At 58.8% G+C, this 20,134-nt stretch overlaps 1 protein-coding gene across 3 annotated transcripts in view; it reads left to right on the forward strand.

The window, feature by feature from the left end:
- NAV1 (neuron navigator 1) overlaps positions 1–20,134 on the forward strand; it is a 209,986-nt gene that overhangs the window by 43,950 nt on the left and 145,902 nt on the right. For 2 of the 3 annotated variants that reach the window (XM_059943309.1, XM_059943329.1), the window contains exons 2-3: positions 7,751–7,874; positions 17,875–18,627. In XM_059943309.1, the coding sequence (XP_059799292.1) occupies positions 17,906–18,627 (722 nt within the window). In that variant the 5' untranslated portion in view covers positions 7,751–7,874; positions 17,875–17,905. The remainder of the gene's footprint in view (positions 1–7,750; positions 7,875–17,874; positions 18,628–20,134) is intronic. The other variant, XM_059943319.1, reaches the window with a different exon arrangement.

Raw genomic sequence — 20,134 nt, forward strand, 5'->3', positions numbered from 1 at the left:
GGCCCCGGGAGCCCCCCACCCGCCTGGGCTGGACGAGCAGCGGGGCTCAGGGCACCTGGTGCCGGAGTCTCAGGCTCCTCCATCCCTTGAGCTCTGGCGCTGAGCCCAAGACCCACGGAGACAGAGAACCAGCCGTGCAGACGGTGCCAGGGGGCCCGGGGGTCCTCCTGGAGGGGACGAGGTCCGAGCTGAGCAGGAAGAGTGAAGAGAAGTTAGCTGGAGGAAGACTTGAAGCCACGTGGTAGGGGCAGGCGGGGGGATGATAAGACTGGAGGGTAAAGTCCGAGAGGGAGAGGCTGGGAGGTGAGGCTGGGAAATGGGAGGAGTCAAGTCGACGGGGGTCTCGGGGCCCCCAAGAAGCTTGTTTTGATTACACGGGGGAGTCGTGGTCAGCCCCACAGTTTGGCCGGGTCCTGTGGCCGCAGCGAGGAAATGGTGTGAGTGGACCAGCCGCGGGGCAGGAGAACAAGGCATCTGTCCTTGTGAGAAATAAAGGGACCTGAGTTAGGGCCGTGGCACGAGGGTGCAGGGGTCAGGAAAAGCCGGCAGGACCGCAGGTCTGACCAGACATCCTTGGCCTGGAATCGGGAACCTGGCTGTAGCTCTGTGACCTTGGACCACCTCTCACACTCTCCGAACCTCAAGTTCATCATGCGTCGAATGCATCCCCACCTTAGGGGTGGAGCCAGGGTGATGGAAGCAAAGGCGGCAGGTGAGGGCAGGCGTCCTGCTGACTGTTGATTGCTGGCCGGTAGAGGTCCTGTTAGGATGCCAGCCCCGCTCTGCTGCTCCAGCTTGGTGATGGGTAGATGGGAGAGAGGTGTGCTGTCTCTCTGGGGCCGGCAGAGCCCTCCAGGGGGCATCGTCCCCATTGCCTTCCTTGGACAGGTGACCATTGTCAGGTGGGGCATTAGAATCAGGAGGGCTCTGCCCTTCAGGAAGCACTTCTGGACCCTCTCCTGGGGTCGGGGCTTCTGTTGACCCCACGTGGCCACGAGGAGAACAAGGCAGACCTCTGCCAGCTGGTCGGCCGCCTCCTACACGGACTTCACCAGCCCAGGGTGGTCCCCCGGGAAGCAGGATCCCACAGCGGGTCGGGGTGGGGCTTCTGGGACGATAAGGTCGCACTGCTCTTGGATCCCTCGTTGCAGTGTTTCCTGGGTCCTCGCCTTGTCATTTTCTTGTGTCCAACCCAGTCTTTCTGGCTGGAAGGGGACTCCTTTTCTTCAAAGGCCCTCTTTTCAGTGGCAACGGGGGACAAAGGATTAATATCTGCGAAGCCCGTTAGCCCACCTCCCCGTGACCCGCATTCCGGGATAAGCACCTGAGTCCATCAGTCTCTCGCCGGCGGGCCCTCGCCCTGTACCCCATCATAGGCCACAGAGCACAAAACAGGTTGGTTGGGGGCTTCGAGAGGCCCTGGCCCACGGTTGCCACAGGGGGGTGAATTTCCTGGCAGTTCTGCATCAGGGCACCGGCCCCCCCAAATGCAGGACTCAGGGCCTACTCTGATGCTGCAGTCTTGGGAGCTCCTCTCCACAAATCTGTGTCTCTAGGAAATCAAAGCCCTTCCCGTGAGCCCCTTTTAGGGGCAGGGGACCATCAGGCAGGCTTCCTAGCGCAGGCTCTGACTCTTGGCACCCCTCGCGTAATTGCTCTGAAAGAGACCATGCTAAGGTACAGAGGGAGGAGGGCTCTCTGTGTCATAAACAGGGAGAGAGATTTAGTGGGTTTTAAGCTCCACAGTCATCTCCAGGGAGAGCTTGAGAGGGGAAGAATAACACTTTATTTGGAAACAATTCTGCCGAGGCCCCTCTCAGCTTCCCTCTTCCTGCTGTTCATCACCAAATCTTCTGTGCTCAGAAACAGGCTGAGTTGTGAAATCAGGCCAAATCCTGGGCTCGGAACCAAGGGGGCAGCTCCGGCCAGGCTGTGTGCCCTGGAGGGGAAGGGTCTGGAGCAGGGCAGCTAATCTGTGATTATGGTCACTTCATTCCTATAGCTCTTGGGGACAGAGACCCCACAGTCACCCTTAAAAGACTTAGTACCATTGAATGACCTCCATTCGCGCAGAGGAAAGCTCCAGGAGAGAGACCCCTCTCTTGCTCTTCTTGCTGCCCGTGACCTGCCCAGAATCGCCCGCGCCCGTCGCTCCTGAGTGACAGCAGCCCAGATGCCTTCTCCTCGTCCCCTGGAGCACGGTGCAGACAGGCTGGACTTTGCAAAAGAAAATTTAAATTTTAAAATGTAGGGGAAGCTAACTGCAGCGGGGGGTCTTGGAACAGAAGAAAGACATTGGTGGAAAAACTGGTGAACTCTGAATAGAGTCTGTAGTTTGCTCAACAGTAACGAGCTGATGTTAAGTTCTTTGTTTTCACAAACGTACCTGGATATGTGAAGCTTCAGCATGAGGGTAGCTGGCTGAGGGGCACACGGGGACTCTGTACTCTCTTTGCAGCTTTTCTGTAAGTCTGAAATTACTTCAAAATATAAACTTTATTTTTTAAAAGGTGGAGGGAGGGACAAAAAAAGAACAAAGATGAGTCAGGAAATTTAAGAATAGTGAGGGTTAGCATGCTTCGGTGTCTGATCCCTCCATCCTCGTGGGAAAGCAGAGCGCCCTCCGGGGGCAAAGCTCCTGCATCCGGTTGATCCGGAGATAACCGCCCTCCGGCTCCAGTGGTGCCCTACCTGAAGTCTGGAGGTTGGCCCCCTCCCAGGGCCTCTGCAAAAGTTGAGTCAGTAAACCTGCTTTTTCCCTTTCCTTCTTTCTGAGCTCTCTGACCCCCAGGGGGGGCTCCCCTCCCAGCTTCCGGTCCAAGACAGACTGATTAAAGCCCTACTGGTCACCGATCCCCATCCAACTCCAGAGAGTGACTCAACTGGAGGAGTCTTCAGACCCATCGTCTAAATGGAATCTCACGTGGAGAGCCAAGGTTTAAAACAGACCAACTTGAAGCTAAAGTGGGGGCCCCCCCGCACCCCTTTCCACCCACTCATGGGAGCTGCAGCGGGGTCCCCACAAGCCCTTTGGACCACTGAGCCCTGCCCGGCTTGGGCACCAATTGCTCCCCTGCCCCTGCCCCCAGTCTGGGGCTCACACCTGCCCCTCCCCTCCCCACCAGAGGGAAGGGTTTCGCAAACGTCCACCCTTCAAGGGTCCAAAAGGATAACGCCCGCCACGAGTGTCAGAGGGCTGCTCCCCTGAACCTCTTTTGTTGCTGCAATCACAGCTTTTTTCTCCGGCACAGGAGAAAGAGACCTGAACGCTGTCAGACCCAGAGTAACTCTCTGTTCTTGAATTAATCCTTTTCTAAATTATCCTTTTTTTAACCGTGAAATCACTTAGAGTCCTTCAGGCTTGGGCCCCAGGGCCAGGCCTTCCGAGGCCTCCCGAGAAAAGGGCCCACGCGGAGGCTGCTCTAAGCCGGGCTACCCCAGGAGGGCGGGCTGTCCCCAGGCCCCCCGGCCCACACTCACGGCCGCCCCAGCCTGGCAAGCCTGGCTCAGGCCCAGCAGAAGTGGTACCAGCATCCCTCTGATGCCTGTGGCATCACTGGAAAAGTCAGCTTCAAAACCACAGAGGGATTGGGGGCTTGGGCTGGGCCGAGCTGCAGACAGCGAGGCGGCTGTGTGACCACCTGTCTGCCCACCCCCCTGGTCCTGGCGTGACCCTTGAAGCTGGCGAGCCGTTTCCCTGCTCAGCCAGTTGCGTTGCTCTCTGAGGACAGGACCAGAAAATTACAGCAGGAGGGCTTCAGGCTAGACATCAGGAATCACTCCAGGCTAGACATCAGGAATCACTTCAGGCTAGACATCAGGAATCACTCCAGAACGTTATGGGCCCGAAGCAGTTTGCGGAGTCGCCTTCCTGTGAGGCAGCCAGTAGTTTGCCGAGGCTCCACCTGCCCAGGTAACCCAGGTCAGCCCTGCCCCCTTGAGCTCCTCTTCTTTTGTGACTGGGAGACGCCCGCGTGGCGGTCCTGAGAGAGTCCCAGCCTGGACCCGCCGCCTCGCTATGACGCCTGCAGGGGTGGCTGTGGTCTGTCCTCGCCTGTGGCTTCTGCCTCTGCGTCTGCCGACGGAAGCCATTGTTCTGGCCACGTTCATCCGCTCGGCGATCAGCTGGAGGATGTGCCCTTGCTTCGCCTTCTGTGCGCCCGCACGCGCTCTCTCTCCTCTCTCCGGGGTCACGTGTGACCTGGGTGCTGGGAAGGGCACCCGGCACTGCTGAGCCATCCTTTCCTTGAAGGAAGACAGAAAATCTGGGGCCACGCTCTACGCCTCGGAGCACAGACCTGGGCGTGGACTCAGGAACGGTGCCTTGGCTTTTAGGGCATTTAGGGCACCCGCTGGGTGCTCAGGACGGGCACAGGCTTGTCATGAGCCCACTTGAATCTGGTCCTCCTGATGGCGTCCCAAGGGACAGACTATTACCCCATTTCACGGACGGACAGCCGGCCCCTAGAGAGACTGGGGGCCTGACTGGGTCTCAGACAGTAGGTGCGTGAGTCTGGGTGGAAGCCAGCTGGGCAGTGGGAGCCAGCCTCTCTCCATTCCACGTAACCTTTCCATTCTGGTCACGATGATGGTGACTAAGAGAACAAGGAATGGTGGGTCACAAAAGGCCCCCATAGTGACCCTAGCGACCACTTCCTGAGCTCCCGCTACGTGCTGGTTGGCACTCATCACACCAGCCCTGGGAGGTGCAAGCTGCTGTTCCCATTTGACAGATGAGAAAACTGAAGCTAAGACGCTGTCGTTTGATGGTGTCACAGATCGAGGAATGGGTGGGGCTGAGCTTCAAATCCAAGCTTTCGACCTCAAGTCCTGCTCTTTCTGCTGTGCCGGGGGGTCTTCCTGCAGCATTTCCCACTCTGATTTGTAGGACCTTCTTTTTGTTGGAATCTCCATCCATCCTGCTGCAGTGTAAACAGAGCTATGAAAATACAGTACTGTGTGTTTATTTTGCCTTGTTTTTACTGAGGGCACCAGAGCAAATACACAGGGTGACCCAGCCCCCGGGGACGTTCCGTGTTCCCTTTTTTCTTCTTCACCCGGTCCTCTCGTCTGCTTCCCTCCCCCCGCCCCGAACTTGGTGCTCCCCCAGGGTGTTTCTCCACTCTCCCACCTTCCCTCAGCATCCTTGCTGCTCCTTCAGACCTCGACAGCCAATCCTGTACCTCCAGCATCTCGTTGCCAAGCAACAGGCTTCCTACCTGCCCCATTGTGTTAGAATCTCCATGACAACAAGTATTGCCAAAAGAGAGAGAAAAAGAAGTTAGGTGGTGGTAGGAGGAGGTGGTGAGACCCTGTGTTCCAGGACATTGGTGCAGTTTTGCCAGTAGTAACTTGCTTGCTCTCAGGGTCCCCAGAGGGGGGTCACAAGTAGCCTGAACCAAAACCTAGGAGATGACAAGTCACCAGGCTGACCGTCTGCACGTGGGGCTGGAGATTCTCTCAAAGGCCCAGGATGAGAGCCACAGACATTTTTTATTGAGACAGAGTGGGGCGGGGCCCGTGATCACCTTTCTGTGGGTCAGTACAGGAAGGCAGCGGACGAGGGAGGATTTTTCAATCGCTGCTTGACTGAGGGGGTTTCAGGAGCACATGCGGAGGGGTGTGTCTGAACAGGGCCACGCCTGGAGCCAGCAGCACTTAGGGACAGGCTAAGACCCAGGGCCGGAGTGGGAGGCGGGGGTACCATAAACATGGTTTTGGACACACAGGCACCTGCCCAGGTGCCAGGTGGGTGGGTGAACCCTGTGGATTTTCCCGGTAGGCCGAGCTCCAGGCAGTGGCCGATCTCGGCAGCCGCTGCGTCCCCTCCACCTGGTCTTCCTGCCCCCAAAGGCCTGGAGGAAGCTCGTAGGGAAAGGAGGGAAGGAGGAGGCATGGGAGGAAGTGAGGACGCCTTAGATCCCCAGGTTCCCAGGCTGGGGCTCACCCTGGCTCTCCTGGCCGCCGTCTCCAAGGGCCTGACAGGTGGTCACCGTGTGGCTTGCAACCCACCTGCAAGGCAAGTCGGGGGATGGTCTCAGAAAGGGGAAGGACTGAAAAGAAAGGGGAGGGGGCCTGGGCCAGTTAGGGCGCAGAGGAACTCTCAACCTGGGTGCATGGCCGGGGCCTCCCAGGACCCTCAGAAGGGCAACGATGTTTGAATACAGAACCTCCTGTCCTGCGGCCACGGCAGGGCCTGCTTGGGCAGTATTTACTGTTCAAGGCGGATGGTGCACAGAAGACCCCTCCAGCCCAGGGCCTGGAGGGCACTTGCGGGGCCTCGGCAAACCCACCAATCTCCCCTCTACGCTGGCTCCGCCTCAGTGGTACTGCCGCGTGCTCCACGGCTGTCCTGAGGCCCGGGTCCTCTGCCATGCTGCCCGTGAACCTGGCCGTGAGCATTCTCTGCCTTCCAAACCTCCCAGCAGGACTAGACAGGCCCCAGTCCCAGTATTTGGTGCTCTTCACAGATGGAAAGTTCCTCCTGGCCTCTGACTTGACGCCCCAAAGTCGAGCGGTTCGTCTTCTTCTCTGTGTTCAGCGGGGAGGTGGAGCAGATCTGCTGGCACGGCACCGCCCCACACTTTTGCCTCCAGTTCTGCTCCCCTGCCTGGCCTGACTATTCGAGAACGTTGTGAAAGCTCTTGGCATGTGTGGCCGCAAGGAAGGCCAGGCTCCCCACAGAGGCTGCATCCCCCCCACTGCTGTACCAGGCAACTCGGAGAAGGATGCGGTGACTCAGACACTGCTGGGGGAAGACAAGTGGGATGAATCTTTCTGAACAGTGATCTGCAATTTGTATCTGAGACCTTTTATGAGATTCCCCCCTTGGACCCAATAATCCCCTTTCCAGGAATGTAGCCTGAGGAAGTCATCTGAGGCTCAGGCAGAGCTGGTCTGGTTGCTTATCACAGTGTTACAGGAAATAGTAGAAAACTGGAAACGACCTAAATGGCTAGTGACGGTGCGATGATTAAGCAGTGTTTGGTTAATGCAGTCACAGAAGAGTTTATCAGCAATTAACAAGTATGTTTCTGAAAAAATGTCCGAAGATTTTTAAATGAAAAGTAAAAAGGCTTACTACATAGTAAGCGAAAAGGTGTAAAATGTATGTATAGTATCATCACCATTTTATGATGAATATATGTATGAGTGTGAATTGTAAAAAGCCTGGAAGAAATCGAAACACTTAAAAAAGGCTAAGTATCGGCTAGTAGGGGATAGAATTTTTCTTCATATTTTTGTAGATTTTTCCAAGTTTTTCCTAATGAGCATGTTACTTTTATTATAAGAACTGCCCTTTTTTAAGCACTTCCCCTAGGCTACCACGCTAAGCATTTTTCACACTGCTTTAGATTGAATTTTTGTGTCCCCTAAAATTCTTGTGTTGAAATCCTAACCCTCAAGGTGACGGTATGAGGAGGTGGGGTCTTTGGCATGTGATTAGGTCATGAATGGGATCAGTGCCCCCATAAAGAGACCCCCGAGAGCTCCCTTGCCCCATCCTCCACGTGAGGACACAGTGAGAAGATGCCATCTGTGCACCAGGAAGGGGGTTCTCACCAGACTCTGAATCTGCCGGCACCTTGACCTTGAACTTCCAGCCTCTAGAACTGTGAGGAATAAAGTTCTGTTGTGTGTAAGCCCCCCGGTCTATGATATTCTGTTAAGCCAGCCCGAATGGACTAAGACACATTATCTCATTTCATTTTTACATCAACTCCGTGGTGTCACTATCCTTGTTTTTCAGATGAAGCATCCAAAGTTTGAAGGATTTAAGTAACTTCTACAAAGCCACACGGTTTACAAATAGCAGAACCAGGCCCTGAGCAACGCCCCAGAAAAGTTACCAGAAGTTACAGCTGTCGTTCAGGGTAAGCGGTGGATCTGCGTAGCTGTGGGCTTCTGGTCTAAGAGTGCAAACGCCCACGCGTCCCCACCTCGGCTGGCCCGGGTCCAGCTCCTGAGCAAGACTTCCAGGCGGGGGGAGCCTGCCTGGAGCCCCTATGCTGGGAATTACAGACGGTCATGAGTGGGGCCTTGGGTGTGGGCTCCTGCGTCCGCCCCCAGGTAGTGAGAGAGAAAAGGGGGCTCCCCCAGCTTCAGCTGGGGCGGGTCTCCCGCGAGCTCGCCGGCCAGCCTGCTGGCGCCTGGCGGACCCTGGGCCTTGGGGAGCTGAGCTCTGGGAGCCTCACAGCCGCTCTCTGAGATTGGGGTCTGCCGGGGGAGGGACACTTCTCCTGCAGCCTGGCACCTGGGCCTTGGGCGGCAGCCAGGCCTGGCCGCTCCTCCATGCGTGACTCCCACGCAGATGTGCTGCTGCCGAAAGGGGGGCTGTCCCGGCGTGGGGACGTCGTGCACCAGGAGTGGGGGTGTTCTCTCTGCTGCTCTGGAAGGGCCTGACTCCTCTCTCACGCTGGAGTTGCCTGCCCCACTTTCCAGATGGTAAACCTGAGGCCTAGACGTGAACGACTCAGGGAGATGCTTGGCACTGGAGTCCAGTCCGGGGGTCTGACTCCCAGGCTGCCACCAGCCCCACCCCATGCCCACTCACCCTCGCCCTCCAGGGTCTTTGCTCGTGTAACTGGCCCGAGGCAGGAGGCCTGACTGGTACCTCACGTGGGTTTGCAGTCCAGCCCCTCCAAAGGCCACCATGGGGTTGGTGTTTCATGGTGGGTACCAGCCCACACTCCCCAAGGGGCTGCGTCTCTGGGTGGAGAGCTTAATTTAAGAGCAGTCCAGAATCCCCCAGACCCCTCCCGCCCCAGCCCGGTGGCCCCGGGCTTCGGGGCCTGGAAGTATGTGGCGCTTGTTGGGTGGTTCCCCTCCGTCCGCCTGGCTGGACCAGCCATCCCTGGACCAGCCCTGGAGCTGAGGGAGCAGGAGAAGGAAGTGAGTGTGACAGAGACGGAGCTGCCGGGGGGCCACGTGGGCTCCAGTTTCTCTGTCAGCCTTGAGCTCCCCGCCCCAGGCTCCGCCACCTTCTCCTCCGGGGCCCATCTGGAGGCTGAGCAGTCACTTGGGAAGCCAGGCCTCTAGCGACTGACGGGCCTGCAGGGTGTCACGCGAGAGGGAGGGAGAGAGGGAAAGACGGGGTGCGGCAGGACAGTCGTGGGGCACCTCCCAGGGTCTGGGCCTTTGCACCCTCGCGACACGGACCCCAAGCTCTCGCCTGCGTTACAGGGGCCCTGTCAGGGGCCCTGGGAGCCCCCGGAGGGGTTTCGGCTCTGGGCTGCCCGTGCTCCCCAGGCCAGCTCAGCTCCCTGGAGGCACTTACAGCGGAGGCCTCCAGTCCCTGTGATTTGTGGGGCAGCTTGGTTTTTTTAATTAATTTTTTATTGGAGTATAGTTGATTTACAATGTTGTGTTAGTTTCTGCTGTACAGTAAAGTGATTGGGATATACATATACATGTATCCACTCTTGTTTTTGTGGGGCAGTTTTTTTTTTTAATTAATTAATTTTGGGGGCTGCGTTGGGTCTTTGTTGCTGCGTGTGGGCTTTCTCTAGTTGTGGTGAGCGGGGGCTACGATTCTTTGCGGTGCGCAGGCTTCTCACTGCAGTGGCTTCTCTTGTTGCGGAGCACGGACTCTAGGCACGCGGGGTTCAGTAGTTGTGGCACGTGGGCTCAGTAGTTGTGGCTCGCGGGCTCTAGAGCGCAGGCTCAGTAGTTGTGGCGCACGGGCTTCGTTGCTCCGCAGGCATGTGGGATCTTCCCGGACCAGGGCTCGAACCCGTGTCCCCTGGATTGGCAGGCGGATTCTTAACCACTGCGCCACCAGGGAAGTCCCTGTGGGGCAGTTTTAAATCATTGATTTTCACTGGCACTAAGTCATTTCTCTGGCTAATTGAAAAGGAACCAAGGATCCTGACAGTGGAGCCGTTTACATGGATCAGATCAGTAAAAAACACCACCCAGCTGACACACGCGAGACTTCAGCTGCGGCTCGGGGCCTCCCCGGAGCTCGGGTGGGCTTCTCTCTCAGAGGCCAGAGAAACAGTCCCCCGAATGGGGACCAGGAAGGCAACTGGACCCTGAGCAGGAAGAGTGGAGGTTAGACCCTGGGAAGAACTTCCAGCCCAGAGAGATGGGTGAGAGATTCTGAGGGGGTGGGCGAGCCCCTCTTCCGTTGAGTTTTCTGGGGTCTCCCTTCTCCCTGCCCGTCGGCCTGGACCCAGCCTGGACTCAGCCAGGACGCCAAGGGCTGGAGAACCCTCTCTGGGAAGCAGAGACGGCGTTGCTGCGGGAGAGCAGATCCAGGCAGCTGCTCAGTCGTGGGAAGCTGACCCGGGGACGGGGCTGGGTGGGTCTCGGCACCAGCTTGACCACTCACTGTAAATGCCAGGAAACTGACCCATTTCACGTCGCCCGAGATGATCACAGCCGGTCCCATTTTTCCTCTGTGAGAACTTGTTGCCATCTGGCCAGAAAGAAGAGCTGTCTGCAGTTTTTAGGCTAAAGGAATCCCCGAGGGTGTGGGCAGAGCCCCGGCTCTGGGGGTGGAGATGGGGAGGGGATTGCTGGGTCCCACCGCTCGGGGACAGTCGGGCCCCGACTCTGAGCCAGGAGCCAGCCAGGCGGGCGCTGCTGTACTGAGCCGCCCCCCACCTTTCGCCAAGTCCCAGCCGACGGACCCTTCTCCTCGCTCCCTGCCAGCGCGGTGCCCAGTCTGCCCATGCCCCCTGGAAGTGGCGACGCCGCTGGCTGTCCACCCTGTACTCTGCACGCTGACCGGGGTGATCGCCTTCTCTGCCAGGGGCCAGACCCGGCTGAATGGCGCCCCGCCCCAGTTTGCTGGAGTCCAAAGCCGGGTCTAGAGGCCAAGAGGCGGGGCGGGGGGGCCTGAGATCCTTCTACTGCAGCCCCAGTGCCCACCCACAGCGCAGGTCTTCCGTCGTCTCGGTCCTGAGAGGCGGGCAGAGGCTAGAGGCTGGACAAGAGAGAGGAACGTTTAGTAAACGGTGTTGCAGGCCTGTCCTCAGCCCTGGGAACCCCCCATGACGCCTGGTCTTGGGTCCTTCGTGGAGCCAGCGCGTGGGTGTGGGTGGGGGAGGAGGGCCGGGAGGCGCCCAGGCCCCGCGTTTCCTCCTCTCCGCACAGGGATGCTCCCCTGGCTTCCTCCTCGTGCGTAGCCCGCGTGTGAGCTGGACACGGTCTGGGGCCACACGCGCGGGATGAAAGCTGTGTGTACACAGTCGGGGGTCGGGCCCACTTTTCCAGGGAGAGCCTGTGAGCGCCGCCGGCGAGCCGGGAGCATTGGAGATGGACCAGGACGGGAGGACACAGAGGGTGTCCTCACCTCCCGGCCGGATGGGAAATGGGCCGAAGGGGAGCGATGCAGGGGACGCGGAGAGAGGGCAGAAAGCCGGAGCCAGGGTGTGTGTGTGCATCTAAGTGTGTAGGCGCGTGTAGGGTGTGTGTGTGAGAGAGCATGTGTGCATATAGCTGTGTGTGTCCCTGCACCGACATGGGTGGGTGTGAGTGAGCGGGGTCACTGTATTTGCGGGGTTTGTCCGAGGGGTGTGGCCGCTCAGTCACCTCTTTGTCCCCTGGGGTGGTTCTGCCTCTGGGGACCAGACTGGGCCTCCGACCAGAAGTGAGGCCCGAGCTGGGTCTGGCCGTGGGAGGAGCTGGTCAGGGTTCCAGGGTGGAAGAACGGACATGTCAGTTGGGGTAGGAAACCTGCCCGTGGTACAGGGCTGCAGCCCAGGGATCTGTCTGTGCTTCCGGCCCCCAAAGGTCATTCCGCCCACCTTCCCGCCTGTCGAAATGTCGCCCCTGGGCTGTCCCTCCTCATCCTGCAGGAGGACCTCAGCTTCCAGGGGCCTCAGAGAAAGGATACCTCCCACGGTTTACTTTGAACCGTGTCTGACTTTGTTTGCCCTCCTACCCCCATCCCTTATAAACTGGCTGTCCCACAGATACTCAATAAAGACATAGAAATTTAGTTTAGAGGGAAACGTTTATGTTATTGGGACTGGAATGGGTGACAGAGGCTCCGGTGGGAAATCTGAGTAGAACAGGGATAAACCCTGTGCTGATGATCTGTTTGACTTTAACTAGCATTTCTTCAGTGAGTTTTCTGGCCAGGCACTGTCTTACTTGATTTTCTTGTAATAATTCACCTGATTTGTATAAGATGGGGATGATGAGGAAGATCCCAGTTTTACAGATGAGGGAGCAGGACGAGTAACTCGCTTAGGACCACAAGCCGGACCTGCGCTGGGGGTGGGGCGAGGAGGCGGTGGCTCTGCCTCCAGGACCTTCCGCGGTGCAGAGCTGGCCTCAGCGAGTCCTTTTCCACGCGCCAGTCCGCTGCCTTCCCCCCTCTTCCTGAGGGGCAGCTTCTGCTCCCTCTCCACGCACCGGGGAACGGAAATGATTTGCCCCAATTCTCGCAGCCCCGGGTGGACTCATGGGACCAGCACCCGGGAGTCCCACCTCCCAGGCTTTTCCTTTTTTAAATATCTTCTCTGTGTATTTATTTATTTTTTTCTCTGTCTCTCGGCACATCCCACCTCTGAGTGCTGTGGTTACGTATTCTGACCCCTTTGAAAGGGGCACCCCGGCTGCGTTCACAGCGCGCAGGCGCGGCCCCTTCACGCCCCGTGGGAGGAGTTGCCCCGTCAGTACCAGGGCCTCTGGATGTTGCCCGGGGACCGCAGACCTGGGGGGACCGCCCTCCTCGCTCCTCCCACCCCTGCTTCCACCTCCTTCTGAGCGTGAGCGAAGCATGTGTAGGCCAAAGGGAGTCCTGGTTCTGGGGTTTTTGGATCCTTGAGCCAGCAGCTCTGTTTGTCCCCTTGGGGCCGGGGGCCAGAATGGTTCCGGCTGAAAGGTGGGCGGCTGGGGGCGGGCGGGCGGCAGAGCCGGGGCAGGCAGAGCCCTGGCCAGAGCTCGACGGTCTCGGCCCTACGTGATGCCGCCGTGTACTGGCTGTGTGACCACCAGCGCCTTCCGTACGTCTCTGTGCTTTGGTGTCCCTGCCTGTGGAGTGGGGCAACTGCGAGTTGATACACACAAAGCCCTTGGCGGTGGGGGGAGGCAAACGTGCCTGCTGGGGGATGCTGGGACCGGGCTGCCCCACCCAGGAAGCCCCCAGCCTCTCAACTCCCCTGGCACCAAGACACTGTCCCGCTCAGCGTGTGAATTTGTCTCCTTCCCTTCCGGGAGGAGGACAGCTGTTCTTAACACCATTTCTGCCATCTCTTGAGCACCTGCTGGGTGCCAGGCACTGTGCCAGGTCCCTCACCTTTCTTCTCTCATTTAATCTTCACAGCATTCTAAGACTGCTTCTTGCAGATGAGGTCTTTGGGCTCAGAAAAATTACATAACTTCTCTACAGCCACATAGCAAGACGAGGCAGAGCTAGGATTTGAACTCAGCTCTTCCTGACTCTAGAGCTGGACTCCCTCCTCGCCCGTGTTCCTGTCCCTTCTGCTGGTGGATGGACACCGGACGCCGTCCTATCCACATGGACGGCGTGTTTCCTACTGATGTCGCAGGCTTCCGAGCCGGGCCTGGCAGGTGCTCTGGTCCTCCTTTGCTCTGCTGAGGGCTCTGGGAGGCCAGGCGGCCCCGTCTCCATCGCTGGGCGCCTTGCCCACGCGATCGTAGCCCTTACTAGTTGTCAGGCGCTGTTCTAAGCACTTCACGCTTGTAAGTAACTTAATCTCCAAAGCAACCCTGAGAGGCAGGTCTAGTCTCAGCCAAACAAGCTTTGGACCCAGCACTTTACTCACCACCCACCAGAGCCTCTTTGGAGAACAGGGGCTGTAGGGGCGCCGGCATCCCGTGGGCTTCGGGAGCAGCCATCCCACCCTCTGCTCCCCAGACCCGAAACCGCCCCCGCCCGGCCCCGACCCCGCTGCTGCCTCCTCCCGAAGCCTCCCAGGTCCCGCCTCATCTGCAGACTGTGACACACGCTCCCCACGGCGCTTGGTTTCGCGTCCGTCCGCACGACGCCCGTGCCGTGGTGAGGGTGGCCGTGTTTCCTCCCGGGCAGACTTAACTCCTTGAGAGCAGAACCCGGGGCTCAGCCCTCGGGGGTCCCCGGCACCACGGTCGGCGAAAACAGGGGTCCTGCTGTGGGTCCTTGTGTGGCCGCAACGAGCTTTGTGATGAGGACCCCAGAACGAGAGCGCTAAGCGACCCCCAAGGCTTCAGTCCGCTCACCGAGGTGGCGTGAAACTTCAGATCAGGGCACTCGGAGGGAGGAAGAGCAGAAAGGGCGTGTTTAGGGGCAGGGGACCTGGTAGGAGCCCCGACACCCCACACGCACACGCACGCACGCGCGCACGCGCGTACGCGCACGCACATGCACGCACGCGCACGCACGCGCACACACGGCAGGAAGCGGGCTCCTTGCGTCCACGGCCAGCCCCGCCACTCCTGCCCTTGAGGCTCCCCAGACGTGTGGGAGGCATGCCGAGGGGCGAGCAGCGCTCACAGCCGAGCACCGTGGCTGGAACAGAGCCCTGCCCCAGAGACAGCCCGTCCTGCTTCTCCGGGACGTCTCTGTCGGGCGCTGAGAACCAGGACAGGGGCCGGTACGGCGCACCTCTTCACCCCCGTCCCTTACCCAGCCTGCTCTAGACAGGAAGCGGGGCATCAGGGAGGCAGAGGGGGGGGTCCCCTCATTTCCCAGGAGGAGAGCCTGAGCCCGGGGCGGGCACATGAGTCCGCCAGATCATTTGGTCCATGTAGAATGCAGCTCGGGTGCCATGGAGGCACCTTTGTCCTCGGGGTTCAGGAGCCCACCCTCAAGAACATCTCTCCCCTTTCTTCCCCAGCCGCCCCCCCTCTGCTGGAGACCCGTAACCCCGGGGTCTTCCTCCTCGATCCCCACCCTTGCCCAGGCGTGACCTGCCACTGGATCAGTTTAAATCCTCTTCCCATCGAGCTTTGGAAAAAATGGTGACGGAGTGAAAGCAGCAACTACATCTGCTCCGTTAGCAAGTGAGGAAGAGGCAGCCTCCACGGCCTCAGGGCTCTCTGGCTGGAAACCCGGCCAGGCCCAGAGGCAGGGACCCCTGCATGCGGGGAGGGGAGGGTCTGATCGAGGGGAGCTGGGGGTGCGCCGAGGACAATGCAGGTGAGTGGGGCTCGTGGGCAGCACCACCCGGGTGGGACGGGGCTCCCAGGAGAGACGCGGGCAGAGCCAGGATGCAGTTCCGGGTCCTCTCGCAGATACGGCTCCCAGAAGGGGTGGTCTGGGGCACCACGTGGCTTTGTGCCCCCATTGCGGCTGCGGGGAGAAGCGGCAGCGGGTCATGTGGCACCGTGCCCGCCTGTGCAGGACGGAACTTGGGGATGCTGAAATGCAGAGCTGTGGCCTGGGGCCCTGCTCACAGGTGGTCAGCTGGCTGGCCCTGCTGGTCAGCGTGTGGCTCAGCCCTGTGTCCAAGGCCAAAGTCAGCCGCTCAGGTCCACGTGAGCCTGGGAGCAGGTCCGCACTTGGGCCTCTGGTCCTACGAGGCATCGTCAGAGATGCGTGGAGCTGATCGCTGGGGCGGTGGCTAGAAGGGGTGACAGAGCAAACCTGCTCTCACCTCCACGGGGAAGGTTCTACTGCAGGTCCTGAGGCCAGGCTGAGGCACGGTGTCCTCTTCTTGACTTAAAGACTCCCTCTTTCCCCACCCGACTGTGGTTTCTAGGTTTTATCCCACCCTCATTTTGCAGACTGGGCGTGGAAAGGCTAAGACATTGACTGGAATTCTCACAGCTGCAGGCAGCACCTGCCTGACGCCCTCTGAGTGCCTTTACGAAAGCACTTTCCAGGCCCTCCTGTAGGGCCATCCTGGGCCTGCTGGGGCTGGGGACACAGCAGGCCCTGCAGGAGAGACTGTGGGCAGGCGGGGGGCCACTCAGAGTGTCCTTCCAGGCTGTGGCTGGTGGGTGGTCGGGGTACACGAGGCAGAAGTGAGGTCAGGCGAGCCTTGGACATGATGCCCTGTGGGTCCAGGTGATGGGCAGACACTGGTGGTGGGGCAGCCGGCTGTGGCCCCCTGGTCACACCGGGCTTTGCCTTTCTTCTGTGCCAGAGGAGGTGGGGGGCTTCACTTCATCCAGTACTGGTACCAAGTCATGGACATGCAAAGTAGAGGAAAGGGGGAGGGTTCATGGCATTTCTGGGTCTCTTGGAAATTACTCCATCTGTCAGCAGAGCAGCCAGACTCCCACGGTCATTTCAAGCTTAGTCCTATACATCCATCAACGCTCGAGGGTCTCCGCTGGCTTCGGGGTCTCCGTTTAGCTTGTGGTCTGTGCTGTGGCCGGCAGCTCTCTGCACAGCAGGGAAGGGCACATCCCAGCGGCCTCAGGTGGACCGGCCACGCTCTGGTGGCCTTTCCTCTGTGCCAGTGTCCCCGGTCTCCATCTCCACCCCAGTCACCGCGAGTATCCTCCTCGTATAGACATTTGCTCACATCTGTCGTCATTCCCCAAGGATAAGTTTCTGGATCTGGGGCTGTTCCCACGGCCGTGTGTCAGGGCCCTGTGGTCCTGCACTCATTCCACGACTGGAAATTATAATTTTCTAAGAGATAGTAAATTTGACAGCAACCAATGATAACATTTAATTTTCATCTCTTCAATTTTAATGAAGCCCTTTGTTTTTGTTATGTTCTGGCCAAATGTATTTATTATTTTATGAATTTTTTGTTCAACTCTTTGACCCCTTCCTCTACAGGGTGTTTGCTTTTGATTGATTTGGTAGAGCTCCCTGTATGTAAAGGTATTATTAACTCTTTGTCTCTTATATATGTTGCGAGTATATTTACAGTTTATTCATGGTTTGAATCTTTGGAAAGGGCTTTTCTGTCCATACAGGGATTTTAATTTTTATGAACTGAAATCTATCAGTGTTTTCCTTTATGATTCCTACCTTTGATGTGATGCTATAAAGACCTTTCCCACAACAAAATTATGAGACCATCCATGCATATGTTCTGCACATTCTTTCATGATTTCATTTTCTACGTGGAACTCTTTCATCTGGAGTTGATTTTGCGTGTCTTTGTAGCCGGCTTCGAATTCCCTTTGAAATGAAAGCCATTAATAGATCAATTAATTCATTCATTAACATGGCGGGGAGGGGAAGCTGGTCAAGGATACGTGAGAAAGACGGGGTAATTCATAGATCGGGGTCCAGAAGAGAAGGATCAGGTGGCAGGGGGGTGCCTGGAGGCATCTGCATTTGTCTCGGGACGGGACACTCACCTCTGAGACCGGAGGAAGGGGCGGAGGTCAGTTCGGCCAGGTCAGGAGGTGGGTAGGGAAGGGTCTAGAAAGAAAGGCTGTGAGCTGGGTGCCCACATCTCCAGGGGCAGAGTGGGTGGGTGGGGATGGTGGGGAGGGACCAGGAGGGGTGGCGTCAGTGACAGAGGTGGTGTGAGCCAGGTGGCAGGGGCCTGGCCAGGGCAGGGGTACACGTTTAGCATCTGTAACTGTGATGGGCTGCCCTGCCTTCGGGCCCGGTGGGATCTGGGAGATTACACTCCGCTGGAGAGGTGTCCTGGGGGAGAGCCGGGCGTCAGGGAAAGGGGCAGGTGGCAGAAGCAGGCTGGGGGCACAGGGAGTCGGTTCACCGTGGGCAGAACATTCTAGACTCAGGTACAATGAGACATCCAAGAAGGAAGGGGCTGTGGGAGGGGAGTCTGGCCCCGATCGGTGGACAGGAACGGAGTCAAGGTCAGATTACCCCGTTTGTACAGGGCATTACGATCCCCGGGCACTTTCACGTGTGTGTTTGCAGGAGGCAGAGGGGTTCGCCTCGAGCTGGGCGGGTAGCCCGAGACCGAGTCAGGATGTGACCTCGGGAGTCCAGTGCCCCTTCCCTAGGGCACCGCCTAACTGTCCCCATTCTCTCTGCAGCACAGTAGCCCTGCCACCAGCCTTGCTGACCATGGACGGGACGGCCAGTGTGAACTCTTCCGGCCGCCCTCACTACGCCTCGTCCATCCCTGTGCCTCGAGCTGCTTCCCAGACCAGGATTCATACACCGGCCGCCTCTCCCCGGCTGCGGCCGCACCAGGCCGGCCTGGCCCTGAGCCCGCAGCGAGCGGCCTCCCCAAGGCCGGGCAAGGCGGGGGGCCCTTCCAGAGGCTCGTCTCCCAAGGCCTCCCGGGGGAGAGGCTCCCCCAAGGCCTCTGGGGCGGCGAGGGAGTCGGCTGAGGGGGCTGAAGGCCTCGCCTGCTCCCCCTGGAGCAGTCCCAGGGCGACCCCCAAAGCAGCCCTCTCCAGCCGGGCTGGGTCCAGAAGCGCTGGGGAGACGCAGGGCACCCAGGGAAAGAAGAGGGTGGCCCAGGAAGGGATTCTGACCCGCCAGACCCGGGGCAGGAGCCCCTCCCGGACCAGTTCTCCTGGAGAAACTCAAGTACCAGGGGCTCCCGAAGGTCGAAAGCCATCTAACCACCCAGGAAAAGATCAAAGAGATGTACCCTACAAAAGTTCTGGGGGCCCCAGGTCTTCGGAGCCTGATGCCCGGGCAGCTTCGGGGCCGCGCTCCCCAGTCTGCAGCCCCGTGCGGAGCGCACGCCCGCCGCCCGCCCCGGGGGCCATCAGCTTCTCCTCCGTCCATCAGCAGAGTCAGCCTGTCACAGCTACCGTGGCCCCCTTCCGCTACAGGTGAGCTGCAGAGCGGGCGGAGGCGGGGGGTCAGGGGTGGGGGTGGGGGTGGGGTGGGGAGGGACGGAGCCCGCGGAGGGGAGGGGGGCTGGTGGAGAGAATAGAAGGTGGGCGGGGACTAGAGAGCTGGGGCGGGGTTAGGACCTTAACAGGGGGACCCGGACCGGACTCTGGAGACGCCGCCAGAAAGAGGCTCAGAAGGAGGGTGTCCCCAACGCGGCCGTGCGTCAGGGTGCCGTGGGTGCTGAAGAGCCAGTTACCTGGGTAGGCGGGTAGGCAGGTCGGTCTCACCCAACTCACCAGTGGGACAGCTGCCACCACTGAGTTAGACTGAGAGCACGTGACGGGCTGTGCCTCCAGTCTGTGGTCACTGAAATCCCCATGGCCCCCCTGGCCGCCCCCACTGATGCCCTGCATCTTCCTGTCTGCTGCCTCTCTCCCTCCACTTTCCACACTGCCTGTGCGTATCTGTCCCCAGGGCGCTCAGACGTGCTTCTTTCTGACGTGGTCACATTGGGCCACGTCACCACCGTCGGCAGTGGCCAGGCCACCGTTCATGCCAGCATGGTTAACAAGCTAGCCTGTCCTGCTTTCTTCAGACACCACAAGTGGAGAGCACAGAAAAATGCTTCCGTCAACTGTGGTTCTTTAATAAAAATATAACTCTTTACTGAAATGGCCGCCTTAAGTAAGCGACATTCTCATTCCTAAGTATGACACGGGTTAGAGATGTTCAAATGCAAAGGAAGTGCCTTCCTGACTAACCGAACGTCCTGGGTTTTCTCTCTGTGCTGATTCGAGGACAAGCTCTCCCACGGTTTGGGTGGAGACGCTCCCTGGACACTGCGTCTCCCAGGCTGGAGTGGCTGGGGTTGGTGAGGGGAGCTGCACCTTTCCCTCGAAGCCAAGGGTGTGACTTGATCCCTGAAAGGTCTTGGGCTCCCTTTCACCACGTAACAGACAGCTGGGCCCCAACACCTCGTCTGCATGTCCCACCTCCTCCAGAGCATGTCCCATCTCCTCCAGAGCACTGCATTCAGTTACGAACTCCACAGTTTAAAAGGACGTTGGTGCACGAAAATACATGGAGAAGAAGACGGACGGGTCGGTGAGGGATCCGAAAAGGTGTTACAGGAATGTTTAACGGAGCCGAAGCAGCTTGCTTTGGAAGAAGAAGGCTGAGAGAGGGTCTGAGAGCTGTTTTGAAAGACGTGAAGGGTTGTCGTGTTGTAAGCTGACTTAGATTCACTTGGTGCGGCTCCAACGCCCTGAATCCACGTCATGGTGCTTAGAAGGTAGAGAGACTCTTGAAGCTCAGGAGGAAGAACTTTCCAGCAACTAGAGAGGCTCACAAATTACCCACTGGCAGTGAGCTTCCTGGCACTGCAGGAATCCCAGCTACCCCACGACCGGAGCAGGCCTCCCCCGGGGACCCCTGCCCCTCGGAGCACCCCTTCTGCCCGGCACACCTGACACTTCTTCCCCGTGACCTCCTGGACTTCCATTC

The sequence above is a fragment of the Balaenoptera ricei genome, chromosome 1 (genome assembly GCF_028023285.1).
Source record: "Balaenoptera ricei isolate mBalRic1 chromosome 1, mBalRic1.hap2, whole genome shotgun sequence".
NCBI classification, from domain to species: domain Eukaryota; kingdom Metazoa; phylum Chordata; class Mammalia; order Artiodactyla; family Balaenopteridae; genus Balaenoptera; species Balaenoptera ricei.